The 24422-nt window shown below is 45.7% G+C and overlaps 1 protein-coding gene across 1 annotated transcript in view; it reads left to right on the top strand.

Moving 5' to 3' along the window:
* Positions 1–24422, top strand: part of srpk2 (SRSF protein kinase 2) — a 75704-nt gene that overhangs the window by 15218 nt on the left and 36064 nt on the right. Inside the window, exon 2 of the mRNA XM_042715859.1 lies at positions 2476–2535. Coding sequence (XP_042571793.1) covers positions 2528–2535 — 8 coding nt within the window. The 5' untranslated portion in view covers positions 2476–2527. The remainder of the gene's footprint in view (positions 1–2475; positions 2536–24422) is intronic.

The following is a 24422-nucleotide window of genomic DNA, read 5'->3' as shown; positions in this document are numbered from 1 at the left end:
TACCATGGTCCTTAAACCAGGTACTGGTAGCTTTGGCACTGTGTGCAGGTGCCAAGTCCTGTTGGAAAATGAAATCTGCATCTCCATAAAGTTGGTCAGCAGCAGGAAGCATGAAGTCCTCTAAAAACTTCCTGGTATACGGCTGCGTTGACCTTGGACCTCAGAAAACACAGTGGACCAACATCAGCAGATGACATGGCACCCCAAACCATCACTGACTGTGGAAACTTTACACTGGACCTCAAGCAACGTGGATTGTGTGCCTCTCCTCTCTTCCTCCAGACTCTAGGACCCTGATATCCAATAGAAATGCAAAATTTACTTTCATCAGAGAACATAACTTCGGACCACTCAGCAGCAGTCCAGTCCTTTTTGAAGCGAGACGCTTCTGACGCTGTCTGTTGTTCAAGAGTGGCTTGACACAAGGAATGCGACAGCTGAAACCCATGTCTTGCATACGTCTGTGTGTAGTGGTTCTTGAAGCACTGACTCCAGCTGCAGTCCACTCTTTGTGAATCTCCCCCACATTTTTTAATGGGTTTTGTTTCATCTCCAGGGTTCCCTCTTGCTTGTACACTTTTTTTCCACATCTTTTCCTTCCCTTCACCTCTCTATTAATGTGATTGGACACAGAGCTCTGTGAACAGCCAGCCTCTTTTGCAATGACCGTTTCTGTCTTGCCCTCCTTGTGCAAGGTGTCAATGGTCGTCTTTTGGACAACTGTCAAGTCAGCAGTCTTCCCCATGATTGTGTAGCCTACAGAACTAGACTGAGAGATCATTTAAATGCTTTGCAGGTGTTCTGAGTTAATTAGCTGATTAGAGTGTGGCACCAGGTGTCTTCAATACTGAACCTTTTCAAAATATTCTAATTTTCTGAGATACTGAATTTGGGATTTACCTTTGTTGTCAGTTGTAATCATCAAAATTAAAAGAAATAAACATTTGAAATATATCAGTCTCTGTGTAATGAATGAATATAATATACATGTTTCACTTTTTGAATGGAATTAGTGAAATAAATCAACTTTTTGATGATATTCTAATTATATGACCAGCACCTGTACATCATATGACACTGTTATGCTAAAAATCTTTGACAGTAATTTCTTAATTAAAAGAACATGGCATGGTTTAAAAAAAACATGCAATGTCCATGCCTTTAATATGAAATGTGAGCCTTTTATATATCCACTTCTATACACTGGAGAAAAACATAGATTATTATATGTTTAAAATTTCTATTTCTAAATTTCTAAAAGTATTATTTTTCCTATTAATGCCCAAAATTGGACTGAGTGCACATTACTGAGTGCTAAACTCGTGTAATGTCTGTTTCATTCATACTGGTAGCAGGAAGGCACTCTCACACTGAAACTCCACATAAGCATCACAGAAGCAACAAGACTCATGATGCTCCAGGAAATCCCTAATGGACCCTTTTCACATGACGTCACGCAACTTCCGTTCTGACTCAAAGCAGGGTATTCTGACTTCCTCCGGCAGTAAAGCGCTATCGCTACCAGCATGGAGTTCACCCAGACACTTAAACATCTGGCATAAATACGATTAGAGGATGACTGCAGCTGTCTACTTTCGTCCTCACTCAATGAGAGGCGTCTGCCATCTCAAACAAACTTACTGAACACCGATCGCCGAGATTTGCCACTTAAAGTCAAGGGAGGATTTGAAAATGGAGCTGTCATACTTTATGATTGCTGCGACTCTTGCACACTGTTTGCTGTTTTTATTGCAATTGAAGTTGGTTAGATATATTTGTCAAATAAACAAACGTTTGAGATAATAACGTGATAACAGAAAGCCTTTTCATTCAGTAATTAATGTACTGCTCAATACAGCGCCTGTATGTACAAGAATAAAGTTCAACAAAACCAACTTGTATTAAGTATCAATAAAATGGGGTCTAGCTATATACTTCAACTTTATAAATGATAAAATATAAAACATAAATAATAAATAAAAAATATACATAAAAAACAAAAAGCTTTTACTGTTTAAAACAGATTTGTGATCATTTGTGTAAATATAAAATGCACGTCAGCTGTTTTTTTTAGATCACACTGCATATAGCCTATAACAAACATAAAATATGAACAATCATATCAATCAATAATAATTCAAAAAGAAAAAGTTCACCCAAAAATGAAAAATTAGCCCATAAATTACTTACCCTCAAGTCATCCTAGGTGTGTATGACTTTCTTCTTTCAGACGAATCCAGTCAGAGTTATATCAAAAATTGTATTTGATCTTTCAAGCTGTTTAATGCCACTCAGCAGGTGATGCAGTGCTTCAGTCCAAAAGAAGTGAAATAAAAATCGCCCATCCATAATAAAAAAGTGTCTCACACGGCTCCAGGGGGGTGAACAAAGTCCTCCTGTAGCGAATCGTTGTGTTTTTGTAAGAAAAATATCCATATTCAAAATGAAATAATCACTTTAATCTTGCGCCAACAGTTGTACAAGGAAGCAGCTCCGAGCGGATGACGTATGGAGGTCGGCGTTGTGCATGCACCGGTGAGTCTCGTGAAAACCAACGTTTGTTAACAGGAGCAAAGTAAGCAAAGTTTCCTTACTTTAGCAAAGGAAAACCAGTCTTCTCTTGGCTTATATCGAAATCCTCTGACATTCTTCTTTACAAATTCTCGTTTTGTACTTCTAATTAGTGACTGTTTTGTTTTGATCTCTTTGCTGCGTTTCTGCGTTCGTCACTTCTGAGCAGCACATGCACAATGCTGACCTCATACGTCATCAACCCAGAGCTGCTTCCGTTTACAAAAGTGAGCTGTCGTAGAAATTCTAATTCAATAAAGTAATAAAATAATTGTGAAGACTGAGAATGAAAAACCAAACAGAGATTTGTCTTTGTATTGCTTTAATTCTCTACAGAGAATGATCTTGTTTACACACAGCTTGAGTTTGTGTGCAAAGAGATAATACACAGACTCACAGCCCACATTTTACAGTATGTAAAAAGATACATTGAAGGACAGATTAGGACCTTTGAGCCAATCATGTTGCTCAGTGCACATCACCCCATAACACATGCACATCTCATGCACATTACATGGTAGATGTCTGGTTACTCTCAAAACTGCCTGTCCCTGGTACACAGTTTCCCCTTAAATGTTGTTTTTCAACCTAAAGCGTGCACAAGTTACATAAAATAACTTAATATCCTTACGGACTATATATACTACCTTGATCATTGTATGTAAAGATACTTAAATGAGATTAATGCAATCAAGGCTAAATTAACTAAATTAAGTCAAGTCAAGTCAAGTCTGCTTTATTGTCAATTCTTCCACATGTACAGTACATACATACAAAGAAACAAAATTGCGTTACTCTCAGACCCCCGGTGTATACAGATAACACTAACAGTAGAGCCTAAAAATCTAGATCAAATATAAAATATAAGATAAAAACTATACAATAAGGGAATGTAAAAAAGACATAATAGAAAAAATAAAATAAAAATAAGGTTAAATAAAAGCAGCGCAAGGCACATGGCAGATAGAGTGCAAACCAGTGTACAAACAGTGCAGATAAAAAGATTTTTAGTGCATAAAAAAAAAAGCTTATTCAGTCTGATTAAAGTGACAAAGGGCTCAAGAGCAGTTATTTTATTTAAACTGACTGATGAGGTGGTAGAATGACGTCAGTTCCATGGTGAATGAGGTAGTGAGCAGACCAATGCTGCACAAAGTGACTGGTGCATGTCATCATATGTTAGAGGGAGGGGGGTGGGTGGAAGGACCTGGAGATGTGGGATCTCTGGGTGGGGGGGGGGGGGGTTCATAGTTCAGTGGTGCCTGGGGCAGAAGAGGGACGGGGGGGGGGCAAGTTCGGGAGCGAGTTCAGCTTCCTGACAGCCTGATGGTCATCGCATCTCTGTTGCTAATGAGACCCACCAAATCCGCAGTCTCCTCCCTGATGGCAGCAGACTGAAGAAGCTGTGTGACGGGTGAGTGGGATCACCTGCAATGCAGAGGGCTTTGCGAGTGAGACGGGTTCCATAAATGTCCTGGAGGGAGGGGAGAGAGACACCAATGATCTTCTCAGCTGCTCTCACTATGCGTTGCAGAGTCTTCCGGCAGGACGCGTTGCAGGCGCCATACCACACAGTGATGCATCTAGTCAGAATGCTCTCAATGGTGCCTCTGTAGAAGGTGTACATGATGGGGGGTGGGGCTCTGGCTCTCCTCAGTTTGCGGAGGAAGTAGAGACGCTGCTGTGATTTCTTGGCCAGTGCTGCAGTGTTGTCGGTCCAGAAGAGGTCCTCTGTGATGTGCACACCCAGGAACTTGGTGCTGCTCACTCTCTCCACAGTCGCACCATTGATGGTCAGAGGAACATGCTGAGTGTGCACTCTCCCTGAAGTCAACAACAATCTCCTTCGTCTTCTCCACGTTCAGAGAGAGATTGTTGTCACTGCACCACCCGGCCAGGTGGCTCACCTCGCTCCTGTAGTTTGTCTCATCTCTGTTGCTAATGAGACCCACCACAGTCGGTGTCATCCGCAAACTTAATGAAGAGGTTGGAGTTGTGTGACGGTGTGCAGTCGTGGGTCAGCAGAGTGAAGAGGAGGGGGCTCAGCACACATCCTTGGGGGGGCCCCAGTGTTCAGTCTGATGGTGCTGGATGTGTTGCTGCCGACACGTACTGCCTGAGGTCTTCCAGTCAGAAAGTCCAACAGCCAGTTGCACAGCGAAGTGTTGATCCCCAGCTCGACCAGTTTGTGAATGAGCTGTTGAGGGATGATTGTGTTGAATGCTGAACTGAAGTCTATGAACAGCATTCTGACGTATGAGTCTTTTTTTCTCTAGATGTGTGAGTGCTGAGTGGAGGGTAGTTGAGATGGCATCATCGGTCGACCGGTTGGACCGATATGCAAACTGGAATGGGTCCAGGGAGGGGTCCACTTGATGTGGTGCATGACTAGCCGTTCGAAGCACTTCATGAGGATAGGAGTAAGTGCAACAGGACGGGTAGTCATTAAAGCAGGATGGAGATGGCTTCTTCGGGACTGGAATGATGGTGGGTAGCTTTGAAGCATGTGGGAACAACAGCCTGACTAAGCGAGATGTTGAAAAATGTCTGTGAAGACATCAGTGAGTTCTGGTGCACAGTCTCTCAGTACACACCCAGGAATGTTGTCAGGACCCGGAGCTTTGCGTGCATTGATCCTGCTGAAGGATCTCCTCACGCTGTCTGGGGTCAGCATCATCACCTGGTCACTGGGAGGAGGTGGAGTCTTCTGTGCAGTGGTGCTGTTTTGTGCCTCAAAGCGAGCGAAGAAGGTGTTCAGCTCTTTCAGCAGAGAGATGTTGCTGTCACAGGTCCGCTGTGGGGGCTTGTAGTCCGTAATGGTCTGTATCCCCTGCCACAGGCTCCGAGTGTCCCTGCTGTCGCTGAATTGATGGGCTATCCTCCTTGAGTACTGTCTCTTAGCCTCTCTGATGCCGCAGGATAGGTTGGCCCTGGCTGTTCTCAGGCCCACCTCATCTCCAGCTCTGAAGGCAGCGTTCCGCGTCTCCAGGAGTCTGTAGACCTCCCCTGTCATCCACAGCTTCTGGTTGGCCCAGACAGTGATGGTTTTTTTGTGACTGTTACATCCTCAATACACTTGGTGATGTAGGCAGTGACAGTCTCCGAGTACTCCTACACATCAGTGGTGTTATTGTAAGTGGCAGCCTGCTTAAACATATTCCAGTCAGTTGTATCAAAGCAGTTTTGAAGAGCGTCAGACGACCCTTCTGGCCACACTTGAATCTGTTTCTGAACTGGTTTGGCGACTTTAACGAGTGGTCTGTATGCAGGCATTTAGCATGACAGTGATGTGGTCTGAGGCACCGAGGTGGGGGAGGGGGGGGGCTTTGTAAGCTCCTCTCTGTGTGGTGTAAACAAAGTCTAAAATGTTAATATCTCTTGTTGGAAAGTTAATGTGTTGGTGTATTTTTGGAAACACACTCTTTAAGTCAGCATGGTTGAAATCCCCAGCTATGATGAGAAAAGCATCGGGGTGTGCTGTCTGCTGCTCACTGATGTGCTGGTACAGTTCATTTAGTGCATCGTGTCCTGTTGCTGTTGTTGTTGTTCGGGGGAATGTAAACCGAAACGAGCAGTATGGCAGTATATTCCCCTCGGCAGATAGAATGGCCGGCACTTAATAATCATAAACTCCACCAGGGGTGAGCAGTGTTTGCAGATCTCAACAGCATCGCGGCACCACGCGTCACTGATGTAAACACAAACCCGCCGCCGCGGGTTTTTCCTCCCGCGACGAGAGCTCTGTCTGCTCGATAGCACGTCAGCTGGTCGAGCTGAATGGCGCAGTCCGGAACGCTGTCGCTGAGCCATGTTTCCGTGAGCACAAAAACACAACAGTCTCTTACAGTCCTTTAAGTTGAACGTTGTAAACGGATGAAGTCCAGTTTATTGTCCAAAGAGCGTACGTTAGCCAGTACGATGGTGGAGATAGTTGGCTTGTGTGGGTTAGCCGTTAGCCTAGCCCGGATACCTCCGCACTTACCCCTCTTCTGCTTCCTCTCACGCCTCTTGTGGCACCTCCGCTGTGGGCGAGATGCAGCAGTGGGGGTCGGTGATGATGTATGCCTCCGGAGCAGTCCGAGATCTCGCAGCAGTTCCGCGTGCGCGGAGTTTAACTCTAAAAATGCGGCTCTGCCGACATCCAGCAGAAACTCACGACTGTATGCGCGCTTAAAGACAGATAGACGCGATGACGACGTACAAAAACACTGCGACTCACAAGACAAAAACACAAAAACACCGTTCTGTCGGGACAGAGAGAAGCCGCTGCGTGTGGACGCGCCGCCATCTTGAGTAAACATTTCCATAACAGAGCGCAAGCTACATTAAAGTGATTATTACATTTTGAATATGGATATCTTTCTCACAAAAACGCATTGATTTGCTACAGGAGGCCTTTGTTTTTTTTTTTGGTTTTTTTTTTTGCACAAGAGTAAAATAGATACAGTAAAAACTAAACAAAAAATACAATCCATATACTGTGCAGGGGGAGGCAGAAAACCCAAAGAGTTTATTGAGAGCCTCCACCTAAACAATGAAAACAAACAAAACAAAAACAAACTCATGGAAATAAAAGAATTTTTTTTTTTAATAACAACTATATAAATACTAATAGCTACAAATTACATGAAATACATTAAAAGACAAGATAGATTATTCCAGTGAAGCATTTAAATGATCTTTTATACATCTTTTATAACATATTAAAGAGGAACATTTTTTTGCTAAATGAGATAAATCATTCCATAATTTGATACCCCTAAACCTTATCAAGTATTGACCTCTACAAATGAAAACTTTAGGAAAATGAAAATTTGAAAATTGACGAGTTAAATAACAATGAACCTGAGAATTTACTTTGAAATATATTCTAAATTGCTCTGGAAAGTTACCGTCACTTGAATATATCTTATACATAAAAACACATATTTGAAAAATATTAATATCATAAACGTTAAGAACCTGAAGTTCATGGAATAAAGAAGCAGATGGAGGTTATTTGTTTGATTGGGTTGCAATCCTAACAAAACGCTTCTGAAGAACAAAAATGTTTTGAAGAGTAGAAGGAAAAGTACTCGCCCAAACAATATTACAATATGAAAGATATGGATAAATTAAACTACAGTAAAGTGTAAGACGACACTCTTTAGTAACAGTTGCCTAACCCTCCTTATTAAACCAGTAGATTTATGTATTTCACTGCTCACATAATCAGCTTTTTCTTTCCAACTCAAATTCTCATCAAAATTTGGTAGTTGACACTTGAGGCACCTCAATAGACTTCATAATAATTTTTGATAAATCCTTAGGGTATTTTTTTTCCACTAAAGGTAATAAAATTAGATTTTTTTATATTTCAAAGATAATTTGTTTAAATTAAACCAATTAGCATAAGCAATAAGATCACCATTTGCATTCTTGATCAATGATTTAAAATTTGGGTGAGAGAGAACTAAGGTTGTGTCGTCAGCAAACATTACTGGAGTAAGAATATCTGAAACATTCGACAGGTCATTTACATAAATAAGAAATAGTAATGGTCCAAGTATGGACCCCTGAGGAACCCCACAGAGTAGACTTGCTTTGCTAGAATAGCAACTTTTAAAACAAACAAACTGTCTTCTATTAAAAATGTAGTTCATCAACCATTTATATGTAAAATCACGAAAACCATATTTATACAACTTTTTCAATAAAATATGATGATTAACTGTATCAAAAGCTTTTGACAGATCTAAAAAAAATACAACAAACAAATTCTTTATTTTCAAGTGCAAAGGTAACCTTGTCAATCAGATGTAGCAAAGCCATATAAGTAGAGTGATTTTTTTCGGAATCCATATTGAAGTTTATAAAGAATAGAATTTGAGTCTAAGTGAAAAAGAATCTGTTTATATACTAGTTTTTTCTAGAATTTTTGAGGAAAGTGGTAAAATAGATATAGGTCTATAGTTATTAAAACATTGCGGATCATCTGCTTTAAACAGAGGAATAACTTTAGCTATTTTTAAATCCTCTGGTACAATACCTGTTTTCAAAGAAAGAGAAAAAACATTAACAAGTGGCTGCAATATTGAACATTTCACCTGTTTGACAAGAAAAATAGAAATGTTATCATGACCAGCTGAAGATCATTTTAATTCATCTGTAATTTCACTTATCTCCTGAATTTCAGGTGGCTTAAAAATAGAAATAATAGGAAAGTTTCCTGATATGTAATCCAGGGGTACACCATTACCAGTAGGGATATTATTAACTAATTTATGGTCAACATTAACAAAAAAAATCATTAAATTTTTGAGCTATGTCAAATGGATCATTAAAATAATTTTCACCATCCACTAAGTCTGAAGGTAACTCCGAGTTAGCCTTTTCTCTTTGCAGCAACTGATTTATTACTTTCCATGTGGATTTAATATCTTTTGAGCATTTCTTAAATTTTTTCACTAAAGTATTGCTTTTTTGCAGATCTAATAGAATGATTATATTTATTTCTGTAAGATTTATAAACACCATAGGTGAAAGGAGTGGGATTTAAAACATATTTTCTATAGAGTTTGTTCTTTGTCATCAACATTTTCTGTAAACTGACTGTAAACCAAGACTTTGTCTAAAGTCCTTACTGTATTCCTTCGCAGAACTATTGACTGAAAAGCATTTATTAAAACTAGAACTAATAACAGTCATAAATTGTTGATATGCTCTATCAGCATCATATTCCTTATACAGATCATTCCAAGAGGTACTAGAAATCAAATCTTTAAATTTAGAAATATTTAACTTACTCATAATTCTCTTTTGCTGTATTTCTTTTGATAGTTTAACTCTGTTAACCCTAATTTCAGAATAGTGAAATATAGGAAAATTATCAGAAAAGTCTGAACATAAAACACCCTAACATTTAATTCCTTTACTTAGAGAATTTGTTAAAATATTATCAATTAAAGTTGCAGCATTTTCTTTAACTCTTGTAGGTTTTTGAATAAGAGGAAAATAATAACTAGAATAAAGAATATTTAGGAAATCTGCAGTAGGAGTATAAAATTTCCTTTATAAGAGATTTATGTTAAAATCACCTAAAATATGACAGTATTTATGCTCATTGTTTATTAAATCAAGTAAGTTGGCCAAGCTATCATTAAAATCTTGAATACTGGAATCAGGTGCTCGGTAAATAACACCTAAAATAATATTTCTTTCTCCAGGACCAGTTGAGAGCTCAACAAATTAATGTTCCACATTAATTCTATCTGATTTTAAGGCAAGATCATCCCTAATATTAAATGTATAATCTTCATGAATAAACAAATATACTCCAGCTCCCAACCTGTTCTCTCTAACATAATGAACAGAGTTATATATATAAAATAAAAATATCTCTATATAGATTTCATTCATCCATCCATCATACAAATAAATAAAAAAAAAAAAAACTGATGTTTAAATAAAGATAATTAATGAATTAAATTATCAGAATTCCTAGATAAACTTCTTATATTCAAATGAAAAGTAGAAAACATTTAAAGGCAAAGATCTACATAAATCATTAAACTTACTTTCAGTATAGAAACTACAAAAATTTGAAGCATTCAATGTTGAAAACTTCTTTAAATCTGGGTCAACGTCAAAATTATAAGAACCAACTGTAGAAAAATCAAAAGGCTTAAAAGTCTCAGCTTCAGGAACAAATTTGTTGGAATCAATAATGTATAAGGTAATGTACAATAGAGGAGTAAGACTATTGATGCAAACTCTGAACACTTGCCTTCCTTTGTTTTGGTTGATTTTGGAGAGGTGGATGAACAATAAGTTTGTCATATTTCAGATATGCAGTGTCACCTCTTTCTCAGGCCGCCTTCATTGCTGGAAGTAATTCTCTCCTTCTTTGCCGGATGGCTTCAGGGAAGTCCTCGTTAATAAAAATGCCAGAGCCCTTCAAGTTCTTTGCTTTATCCAAGACTGCAAGTTTATCCTTCAAACCGCAAAAATCTGACAACAATAGGTCGGGGCTTCTCTGATGATACCACTGACTTCCCAACTCTATGAGCCCAATCCAATTCTATTTTCCGATGATCCAGCTGTAATTTTTCACTAAAGAGTTTTCTCACTTTTTCTTCAGATTCAGACACCTTTTCTCTTACAGACTCCTTAATGCCTTCCACAACAATATTTTGGCGTCTTGACTGGCCTTCCAGATATTCTCTTGTCTGATAGTCTTGTCTGAAATTGATCAAACTTTTGCAGATTGTGTCCAGATCTGTCTTGTTTTAATTACAATTTGAAGACCACGTCTTACATGAGATTTTAAGATCATCAAGTTCTTTTTGAGTCATTTCTAGACTCACCTTAAAATCGTAAACTTGCTTTGACAGTTCATCAATCCTTCTGTTTGAAGAGTCAACTATGATTTGTACACAACTTCTTTCTTGTTGTTCAAGCAAGGTCCTGTAGAAGTCTTTTTGCTGTTCCAACAGTTCACGCACTTGCACCATGGTAACATATTCCTTGTTGCTGTTGTTTGTAGCCTGGTGGCATGGTTTAATCAACAAGACCTATTAGGCCAAGAAATCTCTTAGAGCAAAAAACCTCCACAAGGTACCAATAAAGTCCACAATTTTGCAATTTAACCTAGATTAGATTCTTCTTAACACAATCTTCAAAAGAAAAATTATATTTTAGATTCACCCCCCGGGACCTTGTGAGACACTTTTTATTAAGGATGGGCACTTTTTATTTCACTTCTTTTGGACTGAAGCACTGCAACACCTGCTGAGTGCCATGAGACCATTTTTAATATAAGTCTGACTGGATTCGTCTGAAAGAAGAAAGTCACATACACCTAGGATGACTTGAGGGTGAGTAATTCATGGGCTAATTTTCATTTTTGGGTGAACTAACCCTTTAAGTTCATATTTCGTGTGGATTCGTAATCGTTTTCATACTAATCTGAAAGCAGGTCTAACATTGCTACAGTTGCTGCAAGCTAGTCTCCCAACCATTTAAAACAGAAGTAGAATATCGTTCGCAAAAGAACCCGACTATAGATATATTAACATTATTAGTCTTAACTCTTAACGTATGCCTTTATACAGCGATTCCGTCCGCGTTAGTGAACACACTACACATTTTTTAAATATCGAGATATCGCCCACCCCTACTGCAAACGCACACACTTCACACACGCACTCACTACATACACGCACTCACTACACACACGCACTCACTACACACGCACTCACTACATACACACACTCACTACACACACGCACTCACTACACACACGCACTCACTACATACACGCACTCACTACACACACGCACTCACTACACACACGCACTCACTACAAACGCACTCACTACATACACGCACTCACTACACACACGCACTCACTACACACACGCACTCACTACACACACTCACACACACACGCACTCACTACACACACGCACTCACTACACACACGCACTCACTACACACACGCACTCACTACACACGCACACACACATACTCACTACACACACGCACACTCACTACACACACGCACTCACTACAAAACGCACTCACTACACACACTCACTCACACACACACGCACTCACTACATACACGCCACTCACTACACACACGCACACCACACACACACGCACTCACTACACACGCACACACACTAAACACAGGCACTCACTACACATGGGCAGTAACTACACACGCACTCACTACAAACGAACACACTACACAAGCACTCACTACACACGCACTCACTACACACACGCACTCACTACACACACGCACTCACTACACACACGAACACTCACACACACACCCACTCACTACACAAACACACCACACACACACCCACTCACTACACAACACACTCACTACACACGCACTCACTACATACACGCACTCACCCCAACACACCACACACACCCACACTCACACACACACAACACACTCACCACACACAAACACACCACACACCCACACACCACCCACCCCACACACACACACACTCACCCCACCCACACACACCACCACCACCCACTCCCCCCCAACACAACCCACTCCCAAACCACACCCAACCACACTACACCACACCACCCACACACACACCCACCCCACCACCACAAACACACCACTACCCACCACAACACCCACTACAACACCACACCCCACCACCCCCACACACACCACTACCCCACACGCACCCCACTACACACCCCCCACTCACAAACCAACACACCCCACCACTCACTTCCACCCCACCCCACACATACACCCACCCACTACACACACCCACACCCCCCACCCCCAAACACACCAAAACACACACACCACCACACACGCCCACACTACAACCACACGCCACAACCCCACACCAAACCACCCACTACCACACACCCAACAACCCACCCCACACACACCCACAACACACACACAACCACACACACACACCAACACCACCACACCCACCCAACCCCAACCAACCGACCCCCCTCCCCAAACCCCCCACACACACCACCCACCCCACCCACACCCACCCACACCACCACCCACACCACACTCACACACACCACCAACACAACACACACACACCACCCCCACCACCCAACACCCCACCCCACCACACCCACTACACAACACCACAACACCAAACACCCACACAAACGCACCCCACTACACAAAACACCACAACCACACCACAACACACAACCCCCACTACACACACGCACACACTACACACAAAACACACACAAACACAACACCCACCCACACACCCACACCCCCCACACAACCCCACCCAAACACACACAACCCCACCAACAACACACCACCAATCAAACACACCACACCACACACCCCACCCACAACACACACCCACCACACACCCACCACCCACACCCCAAAACCACACCCCACTCCCCCCACCACACAACACACCCCCCACACACCCCCACACCACACACCACCCCACCCCACACACACACCACCCCACCACACACACACACCACAACCCCCCACCACCCCCCCACACAAACACACACCACACAAAACCCACACACCCAAACCCCCCCCACACACACCCCCCCACACCACCCCACCCACCCCACAACACACCCCCCACCCACAACACACACACACACACCCCACACCACAACACCCCAACCACACACAACCCCCCCCACAAACCCCCACACCCACACACCCACACACACACCCCCCAACCCCCCCAAACACAACCACCCACACACACCCACCCACAACCCCACCACACTCACCAAACACCACCCACCAAACCCCCCCCCCCCACCACACCACACACACACCCACAACCCACCACCCCAACACCCACCAACCCCCACACACACCACCCACAACACCCACCCACCCCCACACCCACTCAAACCCACACCACACCCCCCCCACCACACTCACCACCACCCCACACCACCCACACACACACCCACACCCTACACACACCACACACCACACACCACCCCACCAACACACCACACACCACCCCACCAACACCACACCCAACCCCAACACACACAAACCCACACCCCCACCCCCCACCACCCAACCCAACACACACACACCCCCCACCCCACCACACACACTAACACCCCCACCCACAAACACCCCCCCCACCCCCCCACACCCCACTCACCCCCCCCACCCCCAAACTCCCACACCCACACCCAACACCACACACCCCACCCACACCACCCCCCCCACCAACACACACACCACCCCACCACCACACACCCCACAAACCCACCACCCACCCACACACACACCCCCACCCCCACACCCCCACCACCACCCCACACCCCACCCCCCCACACAACACCAACCCCCACCCCCCCACCCCCCCAACACACACACACCACCACACACACACACCACCACACCACCCCACATCACCACCACCCCCACACCCACACCACCACCCCCCCAACACCCACAACCACACAAAAACCAAACACACACACCCACCCCACCCACCACCACACCAAAACACACACACCCACCCCACCCCACACACCACCAACACCCCACACACCACAAACCCCCACACAAACCCCCACCCACACACCCACACAAACAAAACCACCCCCACACCACCCACTCACAAACCCCACACACCCCACCCCACAACACACACAAAACCACCCCCCAACACCCCCACACCCCCACAACACACCACACCACCCCCACCACACCACACACCACCCACCCCCCACACACCCCCCCCCACACCACCACCCACCCACCCCACCAACACCCACCCCCCACACACACACACACCCACCCACCAAAACCACCCCCCCCCCAACACCCCCCCACCCCCCAACACCACCCCACACAACCACACCACTACAACCCACACCCCCCACCCCACCCCCCCACCACAAACACCCACCCCACCACCACCCAACACCACCACACACAACACACCCAACACACACCCCACCCCCCCACACACCACAACCCCCCCCCCCACACCCAACCTCCACACCCACCCCCCACCCAACACACCACCACACACTAACCACCACCCACCCCACCACAAACACCACCACCCACACACAACCCCACACCCACCCCACACCCACCCACCACACACCAACCCCCACACCACCACACCCCCCCCAACCCCCCCACACACCCCCCCCCACACCACACACACCCCCCCCCCCCCACCCACTCCCCCCCCCCAAAAACCCCCACCCACCAAACACACCCCCCACACCCACCACCCCCCACCCACCACACCCACCCACCCCACCACCCCCCCACACCACCCACACCACACACACAACCCCACACACACCACACCACACACACAACACCACCCCCACCCACCCACCCCACCCACAACACCCCCCACACCACCCAACACCACACACACCCACACCCCCACACCCACACCCCACCACACACCACCCCAACCCCCACACCCCCCACCCCCCACACACACCCACCACCCCACCACCCCCCACACCCCCCACACACCCCACTACACCCCACCACACCACCCACCCCACACCCCCCACCCACACACCCACCCACCACCCACCCCCCCCCAACCACACACACCCACACCACCACCCACAACCACCCACCCCCAACACACCCACTACAAACCCACAACTCCCACCCACACACACCACCACAAACCACACCACCCCCCACCACACACCAAACCCACCACACCACCCCCCCCCACCCAACAAACACCCCCCACACCACACACACACCACAAAAACACACAACAACACCACCCCCCCCACACCCACCCCACCCCCCCACACCCACCCACACCCCCCCACCCCACAAACAACAACCCCACCCCCAAACCCCCCCCAACCCCCCACCACCACACACACACACCCCCAAAAACACAACCCCCACACCCAAACACCCCACACCACCCACAACCAACACAACACCCCCCACAAAACCACACCCCACCCCCACAACAACCACCACACACCCACACACCACCCCCCCCCCCCCCCCCCACACCACCCCACCCCACACACAACACACCCCAAACCCCACACCCCCCCCCCCCAACACCCACCCAACACACCACCACACACCACCCCACCCCCCACACACACAACCACACACACACACACCAAACACACACCCCCCACACCCACACACCACCACACCCACCACCCCCACCCACACCCACCCCAAACAACAAACCCCCCCCCAAACCACCCCCCCACCACCACACAAACACCCACAACACCCCCACCAACCCCCCCCCCCACACCACCACCACCCCCCACACAAACACACCCCCACACACACCCCCCCTCACCCCACAACACAACACCCACACACCCCCTTTTTCACAACACCCCCCACCCCCACCCACCACACACCACCCCCCCAAACACCCAACCCCCCCACACACACACACACCACCAACCCCCCACCACCCACCACCCCCCACCAACACCACCCACCCCCCACCCCCCCCACCCACCACCCCCCCCACCCCCACCCCCCCACCCCCACCCCCACCCCCCCCCCCCCCCCCCCCCACCACCACCCCCCCCCCACCCACACAACCACCCCCCCCCCACCCCCAAACCCCCCCCCCACACCACACCACCCAACCCCCCCAAACACACACACAAACACTCCCCCACACACACACCACAACCCACCCACACCCAACCAACAACACACACCAAACCCCACACACACCACACCCAAAACACACCCACCCACCCCCCCCCCCCCACACCCCACCCACCCCCCCCACCCACCACACACACCACCCACCCACCCAACCCCACACCAAACACCCACACCCCCCCCCACACCCACCCCCCCCCCCACCCCCACCCCACCCACTCCACCCCACACCCACCCACACACCACACACCCACCCCAAAACCCACCCACCCACACCAACACACACACACCCACACCACCCACACACCACCCCACCACACCCACCACCCCACCCCCCTACACACCCACACACTCACACACCAACCACCCAACACACACACCAACCCCCACACCCACCAACCACACACACACCCCACACACACCACAACACCCACCCACACACCCACACACACCCACTACACACACGCACCCACTACACACACCCACCCACCCCACACAACCACACACCCCACACACACACCCACAAAAACCCAACACCACCCACACACAACCACCACACACACGCCCCACTCACACCACCCACACAACCCACCACACACCCCCCACCCACCCCACCCACGCACTCAAACAACACACACACCCCCCACCACACAACACACCACAAACACACCCACCCCACAACCACACCCAAACACAACACAACCAAACACACACCACACACACACCACTTACCAAACACCACCCACCCACACCACACACAACAAACACCACCACACACACAACACCACAACACTACACCCACCCACAACCACACACCCACCCACTCACCCCACCACCACACACCCCACACACCCCACACCACCACACACCCACCCACACACACCACACAACACACCCACCCACACCACACCCACCCACACACACACACCACACCTACACCACCCACACACCACCCACCCCACACACCACACCCCACTACCCCACCACCACCCACCACACAACACACCACCCACCACACCACCACCACACCCCCCACACCCACTCACCCCACACACAACACACACTACACACAACACCCCCCCCACCCCCACCACCCCACACACCACCCACCCCCACACACCCCACCCCCCCACCCCCCCCACCCCACCACACTACCCCCCCACCCACCCACTACACACACCCCCACCCCCCCCCCCACACACCCCCACACTACACCCCACCCCCACCCCACCCCACACACCCCAGTAACCCCACACATGCACTCCACCAACCACACCCCACCACTACACCCACAATTACACCAAAACCACCACCCCTTCACCCCCCCCACTCACCCCACACACCACTCACTACACACACCACACCCCCTAAACACCAGGCCACACACCCACACATGGGCCCCCCACTACACACGCCCCTCACTACACCGAACACACCACACAAGCACACACCCCCACACACCACGCCCCCACTACCCAATGAGCCCCACCCACTACACACCCCACCCCACCCCATAACACACACACACACACACCCATGCACCCCCCCCCCCACACCACACCACCCCACACCCACACACCCCCACTCACCCCCACCCACAACACCCACACCCCCCAAAAACTACACATGCACCCACTACACCCCCCCACCACTACACCCCACAATTACTGCAAATGCACACACACCACCACACACCCACTCACTATACACCCACCACAACTACACCCCACCACACACACACACCCCCCACCCCCCACACACCCACGCCCCACCCCCCACACCCACACACACACACACACACACACACACACTCTACTCAAGCACACACTCTCACACTCATGCTCACTACACATGCACACTCACTACACATGCGCATAAACACACTCACTAAACAAGCATTCACACACGCACACACACATACTCATGCACTCACTGCACCTACCCACACACTCACTCACTGATCACACCACCACACCCCACCCCCACCCCCCACACCCCACACAATCAATGCCACATGTGCACTCCCCTACCACCCCCACACACTCCCCCCATGCACCACACTAAACCCACACTTACTACACACACACGCACACACACTCACACACGCACTCACAACATGCACTCAATACACACATGCACTCACTACACATCCGCACTTACCACAAATGCTCACGCACACACACACACACACACACGCACACACACACACACACACATGCTCACACTCACACACACACACACACTCACTACACAAGCACACACACGCACTGACTAGACACTAGGGATGATCTGATCCACCTTTTTCACCTCTGATTCCGATACCTAGGGCTCGGTGTTGGCTGATAATGATACCAATCCGATACCAGTGAAGTTTTTTTATTCCCCCATTTAAATAAATGTAGAATTTATATATCTCTGTGTGTGGAACTGGTAATCATTATTTCACAATCTACTAGATACAGACTATTTAATTATAAAGAAAAATAAAATAAACAATAAATATGAAAAAATATATATATGACCTATGTATATTCATAATCTATGCCAAAAATGTATCATAAACTAGGTTAGTGGATAATTCAGCAGCAAAAGTTATTCTAGAAAAATCAGTGCACAATAATTTTAGAAATCCAAACATTTACTGAAAAACAACAACAACAATATTTTGTGGGGAACAAATAAAAGTGTTGCACTAAATATAGTAAAATGATACACATTACTATTTGTATTATTATAAAATCCATTCATTCAAAAAATTCATGGATGTATTTATATATAAGTATATACTATAAAATTAAAACATTTATTTAAAATGTATAGCATATTTTTTAATAAGGCAACAACATATGATAGAAAAAAAAAAACAAAATCAAACACAAATCACCACAAAAAACTCACCAACCTCACTTCCCTTCACTCTTTAAACACTAAAACACGAATCGCTTACAATGTGTGCATCGGGTGCGCAGATTGATGCGCTTGAAGCAACATGGCGTCACAGCCTGAGCTGACTGTCGTTACCGAACGTGACCAGGGTTTAAAGGCTGAACCATCGGTTCTCAATTCCAGTCCTTGCACCCCCCCCTGCTCTCCACATTTTGGTGCAAAATATAAAGACCTCAGACCCTCGATCAACTGGAATGTAAGTGCCCTGCGAAGTGGACATCACAGGACATTCCTCCATGATCCCAGTTCGAAGTGAATGTATATGTTCCGTTCAAAGTGCATTGAAATGAGTGAGACATGAATTTAAATTGTATTTATTTACAGCGGTATATGATGTCACATTTGTCCGTGTGTGAAGACGTTGCCCAGTACAAATCCATGAATGAATAGGGCCTTTCGCACCGCAGGAACCTTTTCATAATACCAGAACTAATTGTGGAACCACCCACTTTTGGGCGTTTTCGCACCGCACGAACTGGGTGTACGATTTTAGTACCGGACTGCCTTTTTTGAGAACCAAATTAGCTCCTACTCCGGAGCAGGGTCTAAACAGCACAACTGGTACTACCCGTGACGTAAGTAGAATTGATTGACCAGACGCATTCGAAAACGCCCTCACACGCCATGATTTAATACGCCGTGTAACATACTATAAACATTGTGTCAACTTATTTCGCAAGTATGACGAACAGCGATAAATATACGGACGCTGAAGTGCAGGAAATTGTAGCAAATGTAGCAGTTGTCTTTGGAGATTCTTTGTCCTCCTTTCCGTTCTTTCAATCACTTTACGTATACGTCGACATTCCATGTCCATTATTGTGAAACCCGCGAGACACAACAAAAACACAGCTCCGACCACAGCGTCCTCCATCCTCCTGTTGTTAACGTTGTTCTTCTTTGTTAACATTGTTGAAAGCCGCACACAAATGACATCGCTGTCGACCGGCTTACGTCACGTCTTAGTACACACTCTCAGTGCGAATGCAACTCTTTAAATGGTACTGGGAAACAGTTCGTGCAAAATCATCCCAGTACTTTAGGACTGTAAATATAGTTTTGGAATTAAAGTGCTATGAAATGCCCTAATGTTCCGAAGTGAAGTAAACTTCAACATATTTCCCCTGCTCAAGGAGTAGGGAGCAATGAACACTGTGTAGTGACCATGTCAATGGGAACACAGTTCAGGCTCACTTCTAACGAGCTGATTATCTGAGGACAGACATGCAAAATATGCATAGCTGGGGGGCGCGAGGACTGGAATTGAGAACCGCTGGGCTGAACGAATGACTGACAGCCACAGCGGAGAAAAGAATTTGTGTGAACTTTAATGTAAGGACTTAAATATTCATATGTAGCTCACATTAAGCTATCGTATGGCTTTAGAAGTAACACAGAATAATTTGCACAACTGAGAAAAAAAATAAAAATAAAATAAATAAAAAATAAAATAAAAATACAAAAATAAATCTCGGATTTGGATCGGCCCTCTCTGATCGATAGCCGATCCGAGAAAAATGGCAGTATTGGAGCCAATACCCGATATGAATATCGGATCGGCGCATCCCTACTACACACGCACACATTCACACACTCTCTCTCTCTCACACACACACACACACACACACTCACACACACACTCAATACACACGGGCACTCACTACACATGCGCGCACTCACTACACACGTACTCACTGCACACATGCACATGTGCACTCACTACACACACACTCAATACACACGTGCACTCACTATACATGCGCGCACACACACACACACACACACTCACACACAGAGTCAATACACACTCATTGGCAATGGCACTCATTATAAATGAATTCAATATACACAGGCACTCACTACACATGCGCACTCACTACACACGCACACACTCACACACACACTCAATACACATGCGTGCACACTCACACACGCGCTCACTACACACACACACACACACGCCTGGTCCTCTCTTGTCCAACACTGTCGTCACTCCTCCTTTTATCCTTCCGGAGCTCCTCTGTGGGACTCGAGACTGGTGAGTGGCGCAGGTGCCGTGCATCAGCATTTACTCCACCGGCCTTGCTCCATTCCCGTGGCTCTCGACCCTGCCCCTCTCGTCACATACCCCCATCGCCCATGCACTCACTACATGCGCACACACTCACACGCACTCACTACACGTGCACACACTCATGCGCACTCACTACACACATGCACTCACAAAACACACGCACTCACTATATATGCGCACACACTCACTCACGCACTCACTACACGTGCACACACGCACTCACTTCACACGCACACACTCACCAGGGTTATTATAGTTAACTAAAACTAAAATGAAAACAATAAAAAAAGTAAATAAAATAAACAATTACGAAATTGCAAAACAACTAATTGAAATAAAATATTTAATAATTTATATATGTAATTTATATAATATAAGTTATGTATAATATCATTTAAATTCTACATTTGTTTAACTTATATTTAAAAAATAAACAAAAACTCAAATAAAAATTTATAAAACATGAATATACAAAATAAAAAAAAACAAAAAAAAAAAACCAAAAAAACAACAAACCCGATTCCAAAAAAGTTGGGACGCTGTATAAATTGTGAGTAAAAAAGGAATGGAATAATTTACAAATGTCATAAACGTATATTTTGTTCACAATAGAATATAGATAACATATCAAATGTTGAAAGTGAGACATTTTGAAATGTCATGCCAAAATATTGGCTCATTTTGGATTTCATGAGAGCTACACATTCCAAAAAAGTTGGGTCAGGTAGCAATAAGAGGCCTGAAAAGTTAACTGTACATATAAGTAACAGCTGGAGGACCAATTTGCAACTTATTAGGTCAATTGGCAACATGATTGGGTATAAAAAGAGCCTCCCAGAGTGGCAGTGTCTCTCAGAAGTCAAGATGGGCAGAGGATCACCAATTCTCCCAATGCTGGCTGCGGCCAAAATAGTGGAGCAATATCAGAAAGGAGTTTCTCAGAGAAAAATTGCAAAGAGTTTGAAGTTATCATCATCTACAGTGCATAATATAATCCAAAGATTCAGAGAATCTGGAACAATCTCTGTGAGTAAGGGTTTAGGCCGGAAAACCATACTGGATGCCGTGATCTTCGGGACCTAAGACGGCACTGCATCACATACAGGAATGCTACTGTAATGGAAATCACAACATGGGCTCAGGAATACAATTGTACCAGGAACTTTTTTCCCCAGGAACTATTTCCCCCCAGACCTGTTGCTTTCTGCATTTCCACCGCGGTCTTATGTACCGTGAAGATTAGGCAAATAGTCTGGTGACGTAGGTCTGCCCGCGTTTCTCAATACAAATTACGCAAATTTCGGACTTGCATCCTCGGTAGTTCGGACTTTGCGAGTTCGACTCGGGAGTGTGATCTCCCGTGGACAGGACGACGCAAGTCCGGTAATTCTGCAAACAGCACCGTACTTGATAACATCAGTCAGCTCACCTTGGCTACTGCAATTTTCCTCACTGTATTTTTACAATAAAACGAAATAGGATATCAAATACCACTGCCTCCTTTCGTTTTCATTTAAACATAATAATAGCTGCAGAAATGTACTTAGTTCAGGGAAAATGTGTATAAATATATATATATATATATATATATGTATATATATATATATGTATATATATAGCTTAACTTACATTACAATGAAACGAAATATTATATCAATTGCCTCTTTTTATTTTAATTTTAACATACAAAGATTACCTGTTAGATTTACCCAAAACGAATTATATTTTATGTTTAACCACTAAAGAGACATCAGAGGGTCAGAAGGACTAGCCGAGTTGAGACTGCTCTAGGCAGATACATGAGCACTATGCTCCCGCTGATCGCGTGGAGCTCATCGTCTCCGAAATCAGTGAAACATATTTTTAAATAGGCGCTGTCTTTATAAATAAACCACAGATTTGAGTTTCGCCTGAAATACTTTTAAAACTACATTTCATGACACAATAACAGAAATTGGAAATTATCCGAATAAATGGTGGTTGAAATCACAATGCTGCGTGAACTCAACTATTCAGCATGCTCAGCGCCCAAGTCCCACCCCCGCAAGGGTAAAGTTCCTGGGTAAAGTTCCTGCGGTGGAAACGTGGATTATGTCTATTTTTGAAATAATTGATAGCAAAATTTTGGAAGAAATAGTGCAGCATCTAAAGTCGTCAACCTGCTATCTTGACATACTTCCCACATCTTTTTTTCAAAAGTGTGCTTAACTGTTTAGAAGCAGATCTCTTAGAAGTGGTGAACACCTCACTTCTTTCTGGGACTTTTCCAATCTCCCTGAAAACTGCAGTTGTTAAGCCCCTCCTGAAAAAGAGCAATCTTGATAACACCATTTTGAGCAATTATAGACCAATATCAAATCTTCCTTTTATAGGCAAAATTATAGAAAAGGTAGTTTTTAATCAGCTGAACAAATACTTAAACTCAAATGGATACATGGACAATTTTCAATCTGGTTTCCGAATGCATAACAGCACAGAGACAGCACTCATTAAGATAATAAATGATATTCGCTTAAATTCTGACTCTGGCAAAATATCATTGCTGGTATTTCTAGATCACAGTGCTGCGTTTGACACTTTCGATCATAACATACTACTAGAGAGACTGGAAAACTGGGTCGGGCTTTCTGGGAAGGTACTCAAATGGTTCAGGTCATACTTAGAAGGGAG

This window comes from Cyprinus carpio, chromosome A25, assembly GCF_018340385.1.
Source record: "Cyprinus carpio isolate SPL01 chromosome A25, ASM1834038v1, whole genome shotgun sequence".
NCBI classification, from domain to species: Eukaryota; Metazoa; Chordata; class Actinopteri; order Cypriniformes; family Cyprinidae; genus Cyprinus; species Cyprinus carpio.
The sequence above is the reverse complement of the archived record's forward strand: the minus strand, read 5'-3'. Positions and strand labels throughout refer to the sequence as shown.